The sequence below is a fragment of the Balearica regulorum genome, chromosome 3 (genome assembly GCF_011004875.1).
Source record: "Balearica regulorum gibbericeps isolate bBalReg1 chromosome 3, bBalReg1.pri, whole genome shotgun sequence".
Classification (NCBI taxonomy): domain Eukaryota; kingdom Metazoa; phylum Chordata; class Aves; order Gruiformes; family Gruidae; genus Balearica; species Balearica regulorum.
Window position 1 is genome coordinate 3875204 of NC_046186.1, and position 18141 is coordinate 3893344.

Below are 18141 nucleotides of genomic sequence, written 5' to 3' on the forward strand. Positions count from 1 at the left end.
CCCCTTGGTGCCACCGAGGCCAAGGAGGCTCCATCCATTGTATCACACTGGGCCTAGGCCTGTGGGGTGGCCACCTCCCTCACCAGAAGCCATGCACCTCACAGGGCATGACATCACACCTGTGTTGCGTCGCTCTGACGTCACTTTCCTCCCAATCTCCTCCCCGGCAGGCGGTGACGTCTGGCTTCAGCCCCGCCTCCCCCACTACCCCTGGGCCTCTCGGGGCGCGGCGCCAGACGAGCGGCACCCGGAGCCGGCGGCGGGGAGAGGTGGTGGCGGGAGGTCGGCGGGGTCCGGGGGTGAGTGCGGGGCCGCGCCGCGGGTCTGTGGGGCCGAGGGTCTGTGGGGCCGCCCCGCTCCATTCCACGGCCCGTGACCGAATGAATGAGGTGGGGGAGGGGGGGGGTTGAGGCGCTGCTCCGTAACGGTCGTAACGGCCGCTCGCCTGAGGGGCGGCGGGCGCTTCCCGCCCTTCATCGCCGCATCTCCGGCGGGGGAACCGGGTCCTGCGTGGGGAGAGAACCGGCTTCTCTCCCCGCCACCCTCCCGGCTCCTCCTGGGTCAGCAGCGTGAGGTGCAGCCGCCCGTTCGGGGCCGGGGATGGGAGCGGCATCTTCGGGGGTCTTCAGCCCTTTCTTGGCCCTTTTGCTTCTCACCAGAGACCTGGCGTGGGGTTACAGGTTTTCTTCACGCGTGTAACTCGCGCCAGACTCTCTACTTCATCTGTGGAGGCCGGGTGTAAAGTAGATCTTTCCTCAGCTGCTCCGAGAGCGTCATGCTGCTCAGTAGCTGGTATAATCTGACTTTTTTTTTTTTTTTTTTTTAATTGGTTGCTGAGGTCAGATTTCTAGTCGGTCCCCTGGTGTTTAAAGCTGATGTCATTTCTTGGCGGGTTCCGCGAGGCGTACGGCGTCGTCCCGCGGTCGTGCGTCACCTCTGTAAAACAAGCCGCGGAGGTTGCGCGCACGTGTGTCAAGGTTATTTTAACTGAGGTTAGCCAACAGCTGCCTGCCGGAGAGAACAGCACAGCCCGGCCACCCCTCTGCCCTGGCACATCCGCCATGCGAGGGGACGCAGGGTCCCCTTACCCCAGTTTGGGGCGCTCTGAACCAGAGGAAATGCCAACAGAGGACGCGTGATGGCTTTGGTCTTTCCACCTATGCAGGCTGCATTAAGCGCTGGTTGAGCTGAGAGTATCCCCTAGGTGTTGCAGCTTGAGCGCTCCCAAATGCGGTGATCCGATGGACTTTCCAGTTGGCAACACCTGGGCGCCAGGGAACAAGGCTGTCTCATGAGACAGGCAAGGTGGCACGTGCTTCATCTTCTGGATGCCCAAGGCGGGCAGTATCTTTCTACTTAAGCTCTTCTTGATACAGTTGGAAAAAGTAGAGGAGTTTTCCAATGCATAAGCCTTTCTTCAGGTCTGAAGCAGAAACTGTGTGTTTTGGAGACAAGCGTGAGTTGAGAACGATAACTTGGGAGTTCAGTGCATTGGTGTAGACCGCATGCCCGAGGCTGTTGGTCATTTTGAAAGTCCTAGTGGTTGGGAATCTGCAAGATCCTGTGCCCTAAAGACTATTTTAACTTTGAAAGTAGCAAGGTTTGGATTTCTTTGGTTAGCTCTGTGGAGGAGCATCCCGTGGCATCTCAGCAGCTGTGCAGCTCCCAGAAATGCTGGAGGAGCTTTGGGGTTTGATTCTGACCTCTCTTCCTTCTTTCCCATTTTCTTTGAAGCTTACTGTTGTGGGATTTTTCCAGACCAAACCCATGAGTTTCTTATCTTTCTTATCACCATAATGTTCTATTAATAACTAATACATAAGAAACTACTAGCTTCTATAAACATGTTTTTGTCTTATATATGAGTAACAGGTGCTTGCTGCTTATATAACACTTTGGAAATCTTGCAAAGGAACAGCAGCTGGCAGTTAACTTGCTAAATGTCATTTTATGAACCTGTTTCTTCCCCCCCCCCCCCTTTTCCCTCTCCCTGTGCTTTAATCTTCTTAGAAAACTCAGACATTTCCTGCTATCCGAGAGAGATTACTGCTTTACATTTGAACATGTGTTTGCTTTATACTACTAATCCTTTGCACTGCAACCAATTAGTTTAAAACCTGTCCTTCAGAGATGACCCTAGGTTGTATGTTTCTGTTAATTAAAGGAGCTGGTCACATAGCTTCAGAGTCCTCTGCCTATCATAAAGTTACAGACATTACAAAATCAAGCAAATGTGAACGAAGTGGTATCCCTGGCTGCTGCTGCTCTCATGCGTGCACTTTTTTTTTTTCTTTTTTAAGGTGTGGGACAACTCCTACTTTCTGTCAGGTTTTGATTGGCTTTCAAAAGAGGCAGTGTCCTATAAATTGTCATCTCCATTCTGCTTCTGCTCTGTCACCAGTTGAGGGACAGGTGAGTACAGAAGAGGAAAAATTCCAGCATGTATTGCTTAATCCTTGAAATTAGCATTTGTTTGTTAATTAAAATTAGTGGGGTGGGGGAAATAACTTCCATGTTTCAGGGTAAAGTTTCCTCATTTTACTTGATCTAGAAAACTATATCAGTTTGGGTCGATGAGTAAAACCAGTGACTCAGAAACTAGTCAGAAGTTAATACGGGGGGGAGGTCTGAAAATATATGTATAATTTTTTTTTTCTCTCCAGTTCCTAACAGTACAGAAATATTCCTCTTTGGGATAGTAAGAAAGAGAAACCAATCAAAAAATTTAAGGTGTGGTTTTTTTATTTTACATCCATTAAATGAATACTTTTTGTGTTCAGAGCTGTTAATAATTCATTGAAGTTATTTAAAATGGGAAACTCTGATCTAGCAGAATGGGCTTTTCAGTCCAAGTTGCTATTGCAAGTTAATCACTGTGGTGGGGCAACCTTTATGTCATGGTTGGTTTGGGGAAGTGTTTTTAAGGGGTGTTAGTAATTTCTTTATATATCTGTGCGCATGCTGGTAACTTCTAGAATTTAATAGCTAGTGACACCATTTCTTTCCCCCCTCCATATTTGAAATAAAAGTAAATGCATGTCATAGGTGGGATTTTTTGCTTGCAGCTGTGCTACTTGGTGAGCCGAGGGTTTTTCAGTGTCTGGTATAAAACGTGTTTACTGTTCTTTTGAGTCAGCCTAGACTTGCAAGTAAATTCTTAGCTTAAGCCTGTGTGGTTTCACTCCAGGTGCATTTGGAGAAACCAGTCCAGTAAGTGGGAAACCAATTTGATCCTAGCGTGGCATTTTTAGTAGCAACTAACTGTAGTTTGTACTTTGTTTATAGAGCTCAAAATACGAAATGCCTTTTCAAGTACTTTAAGGGGAAATTTTCTGCAACAGAGACCAGTGAGTCTATCTTAGTGCTATAAGTGCTGTTTATATCCCATTCTGAAACAAGAAGGGATTATCATGGCTCTTTAAAGAGCTAACACTACCCTTTAATCCTCTTATGTGAGTTTCCTAGGGAGAAACATGTCTTATGAGATTGAATTGTTTGGATACGTCTGCCTGGTGCCTTCTTCCCCTACACACCCATTTTTGCTCCTGTTGGCTAATTTCAAGTAAGCTTGACAGGGCCTCAGTCTCAAAAATAGCAAGAATATGTCTGGTTTATGAAAGTGTACTTCTGGGGGATAGAAATCTCATTAGTGCCTTGGCTGAGCATCAGAGAATGGTGGAGGTTGGAGGGGTCTCTGGAGGTCATCCAGTCCAGTCCCCGTGCTCAAGCAGGGCTACCCAGAGCCCGTTGCCCAGGACCACGTCCAAATGGCTTTCGAATATCTCCAAGGATGGAGACTCCACAATTTCCCTGGCAACCTGTGCCAGTGCTCAGTCACCCTCACAGTAAAAGAGTGTTTCCTGATGTTCCAAGGGAGCCTCCAGTGTGTCAGTGTGTGCCCATGGCCTCTGGTCCTGGCAGTGGGCACCACTGCAAAGAGCCTGGCTCTGTCCTCCTTGCACCCTCCCTTCAGGTATTTATATATACTGATAATATCCCCTAGAGCCTTCTCTTCTCCAGGCTGAACAGTCCTAGCTGTCTCAGCCTTTCCTTTATAATTATACTAATCAATGCTAGAGAATCAAGATAGGAGAACGATGTCATAACCTCTTAGACAGCAATTAGTTACCTCTGAGACTGAGTCCTCAGGAAATGGTGCTTCACTTTCCATGCTCAAGGAATAGCTTGTTTGCTCTAGTTTTGTAGGTGGAGTTAGGTGTAGGTATATAGGGTTGGTGTATAACAAGGAATTACAAGAGACTTGTGCAAAGCCTGGAGAAGATAGAGCGATTGCTTCTGTAGCACCGTGACAGGACAGATACAGCTTAATAGATCAAGGCTGTAATCAGGGAGACTGATGCCTCTAATGGGTTTGTGGCTCTGAGGTGCAGCAAACACTTGGCTAATTCATCAGGATACTAATTGACAATGCTTCTCAAGGCAATAAACAAGTGAGCAGAAAAGTCTTAAGGGGGCAAAGATGCATCTCAGAATAAGTCTTTGATCAACTTTAATATGCAAATATGATTTTTAATAATGCTTTTGGGGGGGGGGTATCTTATTAGGCCTGTGATAGGTAGTTTAGCAAGTTGCCTGTATTTAAATAGCAGGACTCCCTAAAGTATCAGAAAAATCTCAGCCTTGTGTGTTGCCGTAAGTGAAAGGAACACCCACATTAATTACTTGTTTGCTTTTCTATGTATACGAGAATTGGCAGTGCTGGAATTCATCTGCAGCAATTAGCTGCTGTAATTTCTTCTTGTGGCCTTCCTTCACCCTGACTCTCTTTTTTATAATATACGCAACAAGAACGCATATGAGAAAGGAATTAACAGGGAACTCTCAAGCAAGTTAGTTTAAAATATGTTTTCATCTGCAAACTTACTCATTCTGTCACTTTGGGCAAGAGAGTTAAAAATTGTCTGAAGGGGGATATGGAAGAATTTAAGTGACTGCACCTTAAGAATTGTGTTTGTAAACTGGAACCTTAGAAAAGACCAGTTGTGGATGCATGTGGGATTTATTTGGGGTACATTTGTCTCCATTTCCTTCCCTAGTATCAAAGATTTGGAGAGAAAGAAAAACGAACTTGCATGAAGCTCAGGGTAATTTAGGGATATTTTTGCTGTGTGTTACTTTGAGGAAATCATGTCCTTTTTTTTGTGAAGTAATTAGGACTTTTTCATGAGGCCTGGATAAATACTGCTTCTCCTTTGTTCACTTCCTGGCTACTGTCCATCATGCATATTAAGTTTGAGCAAAGCAGTGCTTTTTAAAGAGATTACTGCTGCCTCTGTTGGCTTAGCTGAATCTTGCTGATGCAATCCTAAGAAGGTTAGCTTATTTGTGACAAAACTTTCACTCAACAGTACCTACAGTGAAGCTGTGTAATCGTGGCAGGTAAACTTGTTGAATTCTGTATTTATTGTCTTTCATGCTTGAAATCATGGTTTCTAGTGACTTGTAAAAAGGCTTAAACTTGAACTATAATCTCACTGTTCATTTTACTGGACTCTGTGCTAGGGCTGCGGGTGTTTTCTTGAGCTCACTCTGGTGAATACATTGCCTCTATTCATGTTACTTCACAGGCTGCTTCTGGTAGACGTGGCTCTTAATCGGCGTGTCAGCTAGGACTTTGATTGCATCAAACTTCTCTTAAACCCTTCAGAGTTTTCTAAGGAAGCATTTAAAATGTTTAATATGGTTGAGTCATTTGCGACTAATCTTTTTCTCTTGGTCTTGCAGCATATTTGAAGATGCCAGTTGTCAAAAACGTGAGCAGAGCTGTCAGCCAGCTGCTACAGAGCTCTGGTTGTGGATGTGGGATTTCCATCGTGCCCGTTCGATGCATTGGAGTCTCACCCCGCCAGGTGGCCTCCGATGCCAGCTTTCACTCGGTTTCTTTTGCTGAGTCTGATCATCCTCGGGTGCTAATTACAGGTCAGCATTCCTGTCATAACAGTATGGCTGCTCCGGCTTCCAGTCGAGTCCCCTGTTCCCCTCCTCCCTCCCTGGTGAGCAGAGTGTTGGAAGCAAAAATACTCAAAATATTCTGGAATTCTGATGATCTTCCCCATATAGTGATAGGATAAGAGTCCCATGTGAACTTTCCTACTATTTTTATTCAAGAAATCTACTAAAACCAGTTCATAGGATTTTTCATGAGAACAATACAAAAGCTTTTTGACTTGCTGGGAAAAATAGTACTCATTTTTGTTGTGATGCCTGTTATAATGGAAATCTGTGTTTTGATATCACTTTTCCTCTGATTTTTGTGTCCTGCGTGTTGCCTTTAGGTGGTCTTGGTCAGCTTGGAGTGGGACTTGCTAAGCTTCTGAGGTATGCCATGATTCTTTGACTTGCTGCTAGTGAGATATTCAAGTTTTAACCATAACTTTTAGAAGCAATAATTTTCAGAGAAGTTGTTTTAAAAAGAATCCTAGTGATGATTGCAGATTCTTTTTTTGCCGGTTGGTTTTGTAAATAAATTTTCACCATCTCTCTATTTTTTTTATTCCTGTGCTTGGTTTAGGTTCACTGACGTACTTTCTGTGTGTACATTGGTCACGATTCCCAAAATAACATAATTTTGTCTAAGGGACTAGCCACTGAGTTCAGTTTGCTTCCAGTTAAATGGAAGTATTCAGAATCTGAATCCTCAGATGGTCAGTTTTACTTTTCTTTTTTAGTCTAGCCAAATAAGACTGGATTTGAGTGCTCAATAGAGAGACAAAGACTGTGATTTTTTTTTACAAAAAAGAAAAAAGTGCAAACATCCACTTGAAAAAATACATAGTCCTTTGCTAACTACTCAGCTGTTGGGCTTTGCTACTGCTGTCTTTCATCTCTGAGAATTTCAGTGAAGTAACTTCAGGAATAAGATGCTCTGTTTAGTAAAATGCAAACAAAAATAAAGATCAGGATACAAGATCTTCAAGTTTTTATGATTTGGTGAAAGATGAACTGATGCAGCAAAAGGAATAAATTGAAAATATATTTCTTCTGGCTCTTTGTGTTCCCCTACCTCACAAACACAGTGACTGTATTTTTTCATGGTATCTTTTCAAGAAATGTAAAATGCTCTGAGAGCTCTCCTTGGTCCATATGGTTGTCCATATCCACATCTACTCAGGTCCAGAGTACTGTTTGCATCTAGACAATGTTTGTTGCAAAGGATTTGAACTATGACCAAAAGTGAGCAAACTCACTGTGTTCAACACTGTGTTGCAGTTTGAGTGTTTTCTACCATTTCTGTGATATATTTAAAAATCATCTAAATAATGGAAGGGCTGGAATGTACTCCAATGCCATCAGACTAGCTCTCTGCAATAGCCTTGTGCTGATTAGAAAAGTATGAGGCAGAGATTACTCAGTTCTATTTACTTTGTTGATATAAAAGTAGCTGCAGTTACAGCAAGCCCAGTGGCTTTTTTGTTGTCTGCAGGGGAGTAAGTTGTCTCTGTGTAAAATTTTCAGTGAGAGGGTAGGAAGGTCTTCTCAAGATATTTTCATTTTCTAAAAGATTTCTCTATCTTTATGCAGTCTTTTACTGCTACTAGAAGTAGCTTACTAATTTTCTAAGATGCTGTATTAACATTTTTAGACTGTGGTTTGGTTTTGGGGTTTTTTGTTTTTTTAGTTTTTTTTTAAGTGCAATAGCTGATTTCATTGTGGAAATTATTGTTCTTCTGATATTGCTCCTGCAAAACAAAATAGCAGCATAGCAACTCATAAATTATCTCAAAGACCGTGGACTGACTGTACCATGTGGGTATTTTTACACAGGAAACGCTTTGGAAAGAGCAACGTGATCTTGTCTGACATTAGAAAGCCTGCGGATAATGTTTTTTATAGTGGTAAGTGACTAGGGAAGCATATGGAAAAAAAGCTTTACCTCTGATGTTGATAAACTAATTATCAAAGTCTAAACCATAAGTGGATTAAACTAAAAAAGTTGCTGTTCAAAACTTCTGGATAATGCCTTTCTGCTTTGAAATCTTGCCAAGTCATTGATTTCTTCTGTCTATTATTCCCTTTTTCTAAATAATTTTCTTTGCATTTTTTCATTGTTGCTTTGCCACTTTGTTGATCAGAATAAGTACTTGAGTCAAGTTGAGCTTAGCTGTTGTGCTCCTACTGTAAAGGGAGATGCATTTATTCTTTTGGAGGGAACAAGTTGGAAATTAAATTTGGACTTTTGTTTTTCCATGCTCAGGCAATTTTTTATGATCAGATACATGTAGAGTAGGTTTTTTGGATTATTTTCATTAGAAACTTGCACAAGCTTTTCTTTGTCATTACTGTTTAAGGATGTATTTAGATATTCGAATAGTGTACACTAGATGTTCCTTGTTTTCATGCTGTTGACTGGATTAAAAAAAAAAAAGTTCTTCCATCAGTCTGGTTTTGAGGTAAAGGTAGCTGTTTCCCTTCAGTTGTCCTGCTTATTTACTAATTTATTGATCACTACTGTTAGGTGTGCACTCTTCCGTGCAGTCAAATCTGCAGAGGTATGGTCAAGAAGCAGCAGTTTCATGTAGAACTTTTCTTTACATCCATTCTTTTTGGTATTCAGTTACCTACTGGTTCCCTTTCTTCTAGGTCCTTTTATCTATGCAGATATCTTGGACTACAAGAATTTACGTGAGATAGTGGTGAATAATCGGATAACTTGGCTGTTCCACTATAGCGCTTTGCTCAGTGCTGTCGGAGAAGCAAACGTCCCTTTGGCCAGAGCTGTAAATATTACCGGTATGTGACAAGGGTTTCAAGTTCATGACTCCTACAGAGGCTTGAGAAAGTGCAGTGTATGTTCTGATAAATCCTGTTGTTTGTTCCAGGTTTACATAATGTTCTGGATATTGCAGCTGAGCATAATTTGAGACTCTTTGTTCCAAGCACTATTGGAGCCTTTGGTCCCACCTCTCCTCGAGATCCAACTCCTGATCTCTGCATTCAGAGACCAAGGACAATCTATGGAGTCTCCAAGGTTCACGCTGAGCTCATGGGAGAAGTGAGAATTTTTTTATTTTCTTTATTTCATGAAAGTTCTGGGAGAACTTCATTGCTCTTCTAAGATTTCTCACTGCAGTGTTTCCCCACCCCCATTTTTTCCTACCTTCAGGCTTTAGTACTCAGTAGTAGTCTGAGGCAGCTCTCAAGGACAAACATCTTTTGAGTTTTGTTGGAAAAAGTACAAAACATTGGAAGCTGGCAAGCATCTAACTTTCAATATCGTTTCTTTCCCTGGTTCTTTTGACTTTGGCCTCTCTGCCTCATCTGACAATATGAACGGCATTGCGTAAATGACAGTGTACAAAGTCTTGCGAAAGCGTGCTAGACGACGATGACTTCTGAAACAAACAAACAAACAAAAAAACCCAGAACCCCCCCCCCCCCAACAAAAAACCCAAACAAAAAAACACCCAAAAGGCTCTGAAGTCAAAGCCATAGGAGTCTGTACATGCACAACTTCTCTTTTGGCTTTGTAATTTTTAACAGTCATAACATTGTTAAAGCTGATATTTTAGATACAGTTTCCTCACACTTCAAATTTATGAATGACAGTGGCCGATGTGAAGACTGTATTAACCTGAAATGTGTCACAAACTTAGGAATTTTCAGTTTCTGAAAGCAAGAGTGAGACCCTACATTAGAAATCAATCTGTGTCTATTGGTGTGGATGAAAACTAGAAAAGGTCAAGCAGGGAGATGAGCTCTGTGCCAGGGAATGGAGACTGCTCAGTAGTGTCTTTTCTTTCATCCCTGTGATGGGATGGTTACAGAAGGAAGGTTCATCCTGTGGCAGATTTTTCCTGTGGAATCAATGAGTTGTGTGGCTAAGTTGTAGGAGTTGTAAAGCTAAGTTTCTCTCCTCCCTCCATAGTACTACCATTACCGATATGGCCTAGACTTCCGCTGCCTGAGATACCCAGGAATTATATCCGCTGACTCTCAGCCTGGTGGGGGAACAACTGGTAAGTGGCTTGTGCATATTTATCGGTATTGCAAGCATGAACAGCAGAAGCGTAAACCAATACAGTAATTTTTAATGTGTTTGTAGAAATTTAATCTGTGTAGAGCACCAGTGTAGAGATGCTATTTCAACAGCATTACAACATTTTTGTTCATTCCAACCTAGGGCACAATTACGTAGCCTTTACGTTTAAACAGTATCTGAGAGATTTTTAGATAAATTATACTCATTGAGACTGTTTCTTTTAAAAATATTTTAAACTCTGCTGTCGTGCTGCAGTGTACAAATGCTAGAGTAGCATCGGGATATTTTAGGATGACTTCTTAAGCTCCTGCGGTACAACGTAAATCATATATGGTTCTGCTGTAGATTTTAGACAGGAGACTTTGGGGATGGTCTGAGGATTGTTGACCGTCGTGAAGTGAACAATGTATTAAGGCAGATGAGTACACACATCCACTGTTCTTTTCTACAGATTATGCTGTCCAGATTTTCCATGATGCCATAAAGACTGGCAAATTTCAATGCAACCTAAAGCCAGACACTCGTCTCCCTATGATGTATATTGATGACTGTCTGAAAGCGACTCTGGAGGTCATGGAGGCCCCTGCAGAGGCACTGAGCATGCGGACATACAACATTAGTGCCATGAGCTTCAGTCCTGAAGAGCTGGCGCAAGAGGTGCAGAAGCACGTTCCTGAACTCCAGGTGACCTACAATGTGGATGAAGTCAGGCAGGCCATAGGTTAGTATCAGCTGCTTTGGCAGCGGGTAAGAAAAAACATGAATATTACTATATGTTAAGGGCAAAACAAAGTTTCTTTCCTTTTTAGGCAACTTGCAAATTGCTCCTGTACAGTTTAAGTCTTATGGTTTGAAATTCAGCTCTAGTAGTTCAAGTGGCCAGTGATGATACATCTTAAAGAAATTTTTCTTAAACCTCACGGTCCTTGTTTCTTCTTTCTTTTTACTGCAGCTGACAGCTGGCCAATGAACTTTGATGACAGGAACGCCCGGAGGGATTGGGGTTGGAAACATGATTATGATCTCCCTGAGTTGGTGACTACGATGTTTAGCTTCCTTGGGTCAGATTCCAGGATTGCTCAAGCTAACTGAAATACTTCGTAAGGTGTTTCCAGATTTCTACAGAGGACCAGGAAGAAATGGCTAAATTAGTTTATAATTTTCTGAGTCTTAGAGCATGTCAATTATTAATTTTCGTAAGTAGCAATAGAGTTGGGCAGAAACATACTGTAGCTGGAATGTACTATTAGATAAACAACATCAGTTGGTACTGTATGCAAGTACAGTACCAATGACAAACACAGAATTCTTGAACTTTCACACTTAAGCAGCTAGAAGAGAAAAAAAAAAAGCGGAAAAAAAAAAAAAGCACTTACTCCTGGCTAATGACTCTCCAATCATTCCTGCTGCCTGCCTCTTCTTTGGCAAACAACGTGGGACAATATTGTCAAACCTTGGCGTATCCTGCCAAGTTAACAATAGGTTTTTCATTTTCCTGGTGGAGGATGCTAGATTGTAGTAAGATATGATCCTTTCTACTCTTTGCTTGCAAAAGAGAGATCAGAAAAGCTACTTCATGTTTCCAAATTGCAGGGGTCGTTGCAATTCTAGTTTGAAATCAAACTTTGGTCAATAGTTCCTATTTATAGAGAGATATATATATATATTAGTGCTGTATAAACATACACTTTTTCTATACATGGGGCATACAAAGTAGCATTATTCTTATAATGCTTATAAATGTGAAGGGGAATAGGACTTGAATTCTCATTATGCTTTAACAAAACAGGGTTTACAAGCTCAGCTTTGTCCTGTTCTTTGGAAGTGCTGCTGCCTTCAGTTTAACCTCGGAGGTAGATCCGAAATCTGAAGAGCTGTTACGTATATGTGAATCTGGGGTGTTTTTCAAGGAGGCAATGCCCAGGTATGGGTTTCTTGTTAATTAGCACTACTTTTGGTTATCCCAGTTGTTTGCTGTGCTAGCATGATGACATAATGCCTGGAGCAAGTTTTAAAGGTGGGCTGATGATGGAGCCTTATCGTAGAGTCAGGTCAGCCTTTGAAATCTGTTCATGTTCGCTGCATTTTCCGTGTGCACGGTAAGTGTATTTGTAGATGCTATTTATATGTAACTGTCATATGCTTTTATTCTTTAGAGAGGGATCCAGAAGCTGAAACCATCTTCTAGCTACAGTTAAGGGCTGTTCTGCTCATTGAGTTTTATGCACAGGAGGTTCTGGGATTAACAAGGGAGTCTTGCTAGATGCATGCAAGGAAGATATGTCTATTCAAAAGCTACTTAGGAGACTTTGAGAAATGACAAACTGGAGAGACAGGAAAGCCATTTTAGGTAAAATACCAGTTTCCATGGATGTGAATCTGAGCCATCGGCTACTATAGCTATAGCGTGCCTTGAGAAACAGCATCTGGGAACTTTTGATTTTATTTTTTTTCAAAGAAAAAATATCTTTCATTTTCAAAATGACTGGAAATTCCCTATATGAAGCCCTCTATCTTTTTCGTCTTGTATACTCCAATAGCATGTGTAGGTAAACACATTCAAGTAATTTTTTTTTTTTATTTTTTTTTTTTTTTTTTGCCTACAACTTGTTTGCTATGTTTTCTGTGACCATGCTTTGGCAGTTGTGAGTCTGTTACACTCTCTGTAGCCCTGCGGTGTTTCCTCAGTAAGTGGATAACTGACATGACCAGATTTCTGTCTCTGTGAATGAGTCTATGTGCTGCAGGGAATATGTTTTCTCATGAAAGTAACCTTCAAATGAAGATTCTGTGGTGAAACCCAGTTATTTTAAACATTTGTTAAACTTGTATCTCTTGGTTTTATATGTATCTTATTGTTTCATCTGTTGGTAAAGTATACCTTTCCCAGGTATTTAAGCTCAAAAACCTCTACAGTTGTGGCCTGTTATTGAAACATTGATTTTTGTATATTGTTTACGTCTCTGAAAAGACAAGTTTTTAAACTTTGGCCGCTGTTGTAACTATCACATTGTTCAAGTGTAATATTTGGCCCAATGGGCCAGGAAAGTTGGCCCTCCATTCATACCCTCCCAGGAAGGGCTGGCTCAGGTTTTGTCCTCTGCCCTGCCAAACCAGGATTATCTCCTAGTAAACTGTTAGCTGAGCTGTCAGACGAAGGGCTTAAATAGGAGCTGAAGTGTCTTGTCCATTCCAGTCTCTCATAATTCAGACCCTGGGAACTCCTCATTGCCTCTGTTCCATGAGATGTGTAAAACAGAGTTGTTGATGGGTCTCACTCAATTTCTTATCAAAGTCATGGGCTCTGCTCCCCTCCCCATTGTTCAGAGCTCCAGTTAACACTAATGAGAGTGAAGAGCAAGAATGTTTGTTCTTCTGAAACACACTGTTCATGGTTGCGATATTGCACAAAAGCTTTGGGTATGGTGTTGCAGCGAAGGTGAAATGCAAACCTATGGCATTTTGAACAAAAGTTTCTTATTTTTTTCCTGCCAAAAGTTGCTGACTTCATTCAGGAGCAGCTTTTTAACAAACTTTTATTTTGCAAAATCTGAACAGAGAGTTGTTTGGAGGTAGAAAGGTGGTGATAGGGAATGTGATTAGAGATGTCTACATGGTCCGAGTCCTGTTTGAAATTCTGGTTTTCAACCTGTGACCAATGATGCACGTGTTGGGTTTTTTTTTTTCTATATCTTTGCCATTAACTTCTGTTGTAACTATGTTACAGTATTTTCTGTATTAAACCAATGTCATGTGGTACAAAATGTATAACTTCTGCTACTGGTTTGAAGTTTGACTTCTGGGCAGAAACATTTGAGCATTGTAGCTGTTAAATTGCCTATTCAGGAGAAAAAAAAAAAGTTAATATTTTTTTCAAATATTGTAAGTTGTAGATGATGCCTACTTTAATAAAATCCTATGCAGATGTACCCTTGTTTTGTCATCCTTTTTTAGAGCATATAAGAGCAGTAGTGAAGGATGCCAGTTAGTGCTGAAGCCTTTTCTTCAGCCACAGAAGTGATGCATGATTTGAGGCACAGAGAAAGATACGGCCCCCCCCCAGTCTGCTGACTGACTCTCAAACATCTCTATGTATGTGTAAGTTCCTCCTGATCCTTGCAGTTGTTCTGCAGAGCAGACAGTTGCACGCAGGCAGATGGAGCATGGTTGCTCTTTAATCTTCACTGAGCCACTTGGCAGGTGCACGGGCTGTGCTGGTGGATGGCAGCCATCCAAAAAGTGCTGGGTTTCAAATATTCCTCTGTCACATCTAGATTTCTTAGCCCTTTCTCATGTTGAGGAGTCAGTTGGTCTGTCTTCAGCCATGTTTCTGTCTCTCTTTACATCCGTGCAGCTTTGAAATTGCAAGAAAAGAGCAGTGGTGTTCTGAGGGAGGAGCTTTCACAAAACACAGGCCAAGAGTTTAAGGCTGTAGGGTCCTCGTTTCTGCTTCTGCGTGGGTCTTGATTCCACCCGTTGCACAACCAGTGATGTTGGTCATCAGGAGAAGTTTGTGCAGACATGAGTGAGAAAGCGTGCTCCTCATAACTTACTGTGGACCCACCCTGCCTCGTTAATCGATGAATAAACACTCCCTTCAGGTTAAACAAGGCCTTTCCCTCCTCCTACGCCTCAACTTTGTAATGGTGGGAACTTCTTGTGGAGGAAGCATTCCGCTTGATCGCGATTTAATGACTAATGCAGCCATTATGTTTCTTGCAGAACGGGTGAGGGTGTCACAGCACTGCGCTCTTTCCAGCTACTTGCTTTGATAATTAGTTTGACTCGTTTACACATGCTCAGTCTGGCTTCTGTAAGCGCTATAGGTGATGGTGGCTTCATCCACAGCTGCTGCAGCTGAGGAGAAGATTGTCATTACCCTTCAGGTACTCCAGGCCCTGCAAAAACAACTATTCCATTTTTCTCCTTTTCCCTCCACCCTGTTCTTCAAAGATTCAAGAATATTTGACCCTGTAATCATAATCATGCAGCAAAATCAAGAGCCTCCTAACCTTTTTGCTTTCAATTCTCAGATACACTTCTCCTCCTTGCTGGTTTGCCTTGGAGTCAGCGATTGGCTTCGTTGTCCTCACTTTGCTTTTCCTGTGTAAGATGGGATGCAGGGAGCTGAGGCAATGCTGACACCATGGTTATCGCTAGGCATATGCTAAAAAGCTTTAAAGGAAGGAGCTCTGCTCCTTCTCGAGGTGTGAGTGCTGATGGAGCAGGCCTGTTCAGCTTTCCCTAGGTTTTGAAGTCAGTACTGAACTGCGTGCCTCTATGGCAATGCGCTATTAATACCCAGACTACTGAATCTGAAACAGGACCCGGGGAAAGGGTCTTTTTGTCATGCTGAAAGTCATTGCCCAGGCCTGGGGTAGAAATGCAAATCCTGCCTTGGTCCTGTAGCAATGATTAATTCCTAAGATGTTAAACTTAATTCCTTTGTTTCAGCCCATACGGATGCAGCTGTGTATTGGGTCTGGCTGAGATGGAGTTAATTCTCCCCACAGCAGCCCTCACGGTGCTGTGCTGTGTATTGGTAGTTAGCAAACTGTTGATAACACACCACTGTTTTGGCTTCTACTGAGCAGTGCCAGCACACATCAAGGCTGTCTTTCCAACATTTCTTTTCCCCCCCAGCAGCAGGCTGGGGGTGGGCAAGATTTTGGGAGGGGACACAGCCAGGACAGCTGACCCAAACTGTCCAAAGGGATATTCCATACCATATGACGTCATGTTCAGCAATGAGAAGCTGAGAGATAGGGGGAGGAACAGGGTGGGGGCATTTGTTGGGGTTTTTTTTTTGTTTTTTCTTTTTTTTACAATGTTTGTCTTCCGGATTAAGGGGCACGCATACTGAAGCCCTACTGCCCAGGAAGCGGCCAGACATCACCTGCTGATGGGAAGTAGAGGATAATCTTTTGCTTTTTTGCTTTGCTTCCGTGCGTGGCTTTTTGCTTTAGCTACATTAAACTGCCTTTATCTCGACCCACGAGTTTGGGATTGTTTTTCTATCTTCCTTTCTCCCCTCCTTGCCTTACTGAGGAGGGGAGTGATAGAGCAGTTCTGGGGGGCACCTGGCCCCCAGCCAGGGTCAACCCACCACAAGCTGCTTTCTGCTCTTTGCTGCTGAAGACATCTGAGAGGGGCGCAGAAGAAGAGGAACCTTCTTCCCTCAGCAAAACAGCGTGAGTGCTGCGGGCGGTTCACCTCTGTGCTTTTGGAAACCCCCTCCTTTTGCTCCTTAGGACGGTGTTGGGCTCTAACTTACCATTTGTCTGGAGCTCTGCCAGCCTACAGGGAGGAGAAGCCAAACCTGGGGAAGTGAGGAGAGCACCAGGGTTAGCCAGAGGGCAGGAGCATGGCTCCGGGGGCTGGGATGCCCACCTCATGACACCCCATGTTTCGGGCAGGGTTGGGGGCTTTCCTGACACCCTCAGAGCAGATTGTTTCTATTTTAGGTGAACGTTAGCTGGCGTTGTGACATCTTTGCCCTTCTCCTAGAGGCTCTGGCCAGACGAGTGCTCTTCAGGCTATTTTTGGATTCATACCATAATTGTACGTGATCCAAAATTCCCCGTGGGTCTGAGCGCCTATGGCACGCTGGGGCTGAGGGGGAGTGCAGGGGGTGTGGAGGGGTGGGCTCGCACGTACTCGCTGGGTAGGAGCGTCACATGAAACAGGCTGTTGCTGTCCTTCCTGGGTGCTTCGTTTCTGTTGCACTGGCGTGGCTGTGATGATGCCTAGACCTCTTCAGGCCAGGGCCAGCTTCTGGAATAAAACCGGGTTTTTAAAGATGACGGTAACTCCATGCAGCAGCTAAGACAGTTGTCACACACCACTGACTTTCGTCAGCAGAGGCAGGGTTCAAAAGACATTTATGCTTCAGCAGCATCGTTGTAGATCTTAAATCTCGAGTAGGCATTGCTCAGCCAGAAAAGAAATTTGCTTCCTGTACCTGATACTGCAATTTGGAGCAATTTAGGACATTTTCCTTCAAGCTGGCAGTGATTATCTGCATATTTTTGAGGAATTAAGCCAACAGTTTGATAAAATTGAGATCCAGTTCAGCACTGGAGTAGTTGTCCACTACAACCATCATCCATCCTGACTCAGGGGTTGTTTCTATGCATTTGATATCTTCCAGTAGATGTATTTTGTATAGTCCTCTAATGAGCAAACTGAAGCTCCTGAGAAGGTGCAGTTCAGCTTTGAGGGGATTTCATCTTCTTGCCAAAAAATATAAATGGCTGAGTGCCATCTACACCCTGTGCTGCCCTTTTCCCCCTCTCTCAGATGGGTCCCCACAGCAGAGATGATCTAAAGTGTAGGATAATATTTCTTCTGACCTCAAGTAGAGCTCTGAAGCAAAGTCCTACAAACCATTCAATATTTCCATTCTCCTTCCCCCATCCTGTAAAATGTGGTGCCACATCGCTTATCTCTCATCCTCCCAATGGAGGTGTGAGATTTGCCGACCAATCTGAAGGCCCACCAAGATCTTCCTGGGAGCTGCTGCAGGCACTCCCTGCTAACTATTTTTCTAGCTGGAAGTCCCAACCTTAAAAATAATGGAAAAGGGCTGGTTTTAATGACATTTAATGTGGAAAATCTTTAGCTCTCCTACAAACGACATTTATTTGAGTGAAGTCAGAAACTTCCCATATAGAAGTAGTACAGGATGTTCAGTTTTATTTTTCCAGAGCAGCCTTTTATCTTGAAATGTGTTTCACCTCGGAGGATTTCAGACAGTTGGAATTTCTACTCCTTCCCTGATCCAGAAGGCGTTTCCCCAGCACAGAAGTGCTAATTTCTCTAGCTGCCACTTCTTCCCAGGCTGCTTGGGCAGACCTCATCTGAGCACCAGGAAAAGCAGAAACCCCTTACAGATGTCAATGTTTGAAGGTTGTCTTATTTCTTTGTGTTACTTTAGCCACTTTGGACTTTAAATACAGAGTGATCCCCATGCCGCTGTGCAGGCTGGAAAAATCATTCTGGCTTTAGAGCTTTTGTCTTACTGTGTGATGAGAGGTGGATATGGACAGGTGGAAGAGGAAAGAAAAATGGGCTGGGAGCCATGGTTGGAGGCAGATAGACCTGGATACTTTGAAGACATCTCTGTACATCTCCTCAGCTCT

At 43.0% G+C, this 18141-nt stretch overlaps 1 protein-coding gene across 3 annotated transcripts; it reads left to right on the forward strand.

Annotated features, from left to right (window-relative positions):
* Window positions 1-227: 227 nt before the first annotated feature.
* Window positions 228-13929, forward strand: LOC104640366 (L-threonine 3-dehydrogenase, mitochondrial). 3 transcript variants are annotated; one of them, XM_075750379.1, is made up of 10 exons: window positions 228-299; window positions 2301-2412; window positions 5746-5940; window positions 6297-6339; window positions 7786-7856; window positions 8602-8751; window positions 8841-9013; window positions 9887-9977; window positions 10452-10721; window positions 10953-13929. In XM_075750379.1, exons 3-10 carry the CDS (start codon window positions 5757-5759, stop codon window positions 11090-11092), a joined length of 1122 nt encoding a protein of 373 aa, XP_075606494.1. In that variant the 5' UTR covers window positions 228-299; window positions 2301-2412; window positions 5746-5756; the 3' UTR covers window positions 11093-13929. The 3 variants fall into 3 exon arrangements, with proteins under 3 accessions (XP_075606494.1, XP_075606495.1, XP_010306997.1); XM_075750380.1 differs by lacking the exon at window positions 228-299 and adding an exon at window positions 1048-1456; XM_010308695.2 differs by lacking the exons at window positions 228-299; window positions 2301-2412 and having other exon boundaries at window positions 2664-5940.
* The last annotated feature ends 4212 nt before the right edge of the window (window positions 13930-18141 follow it).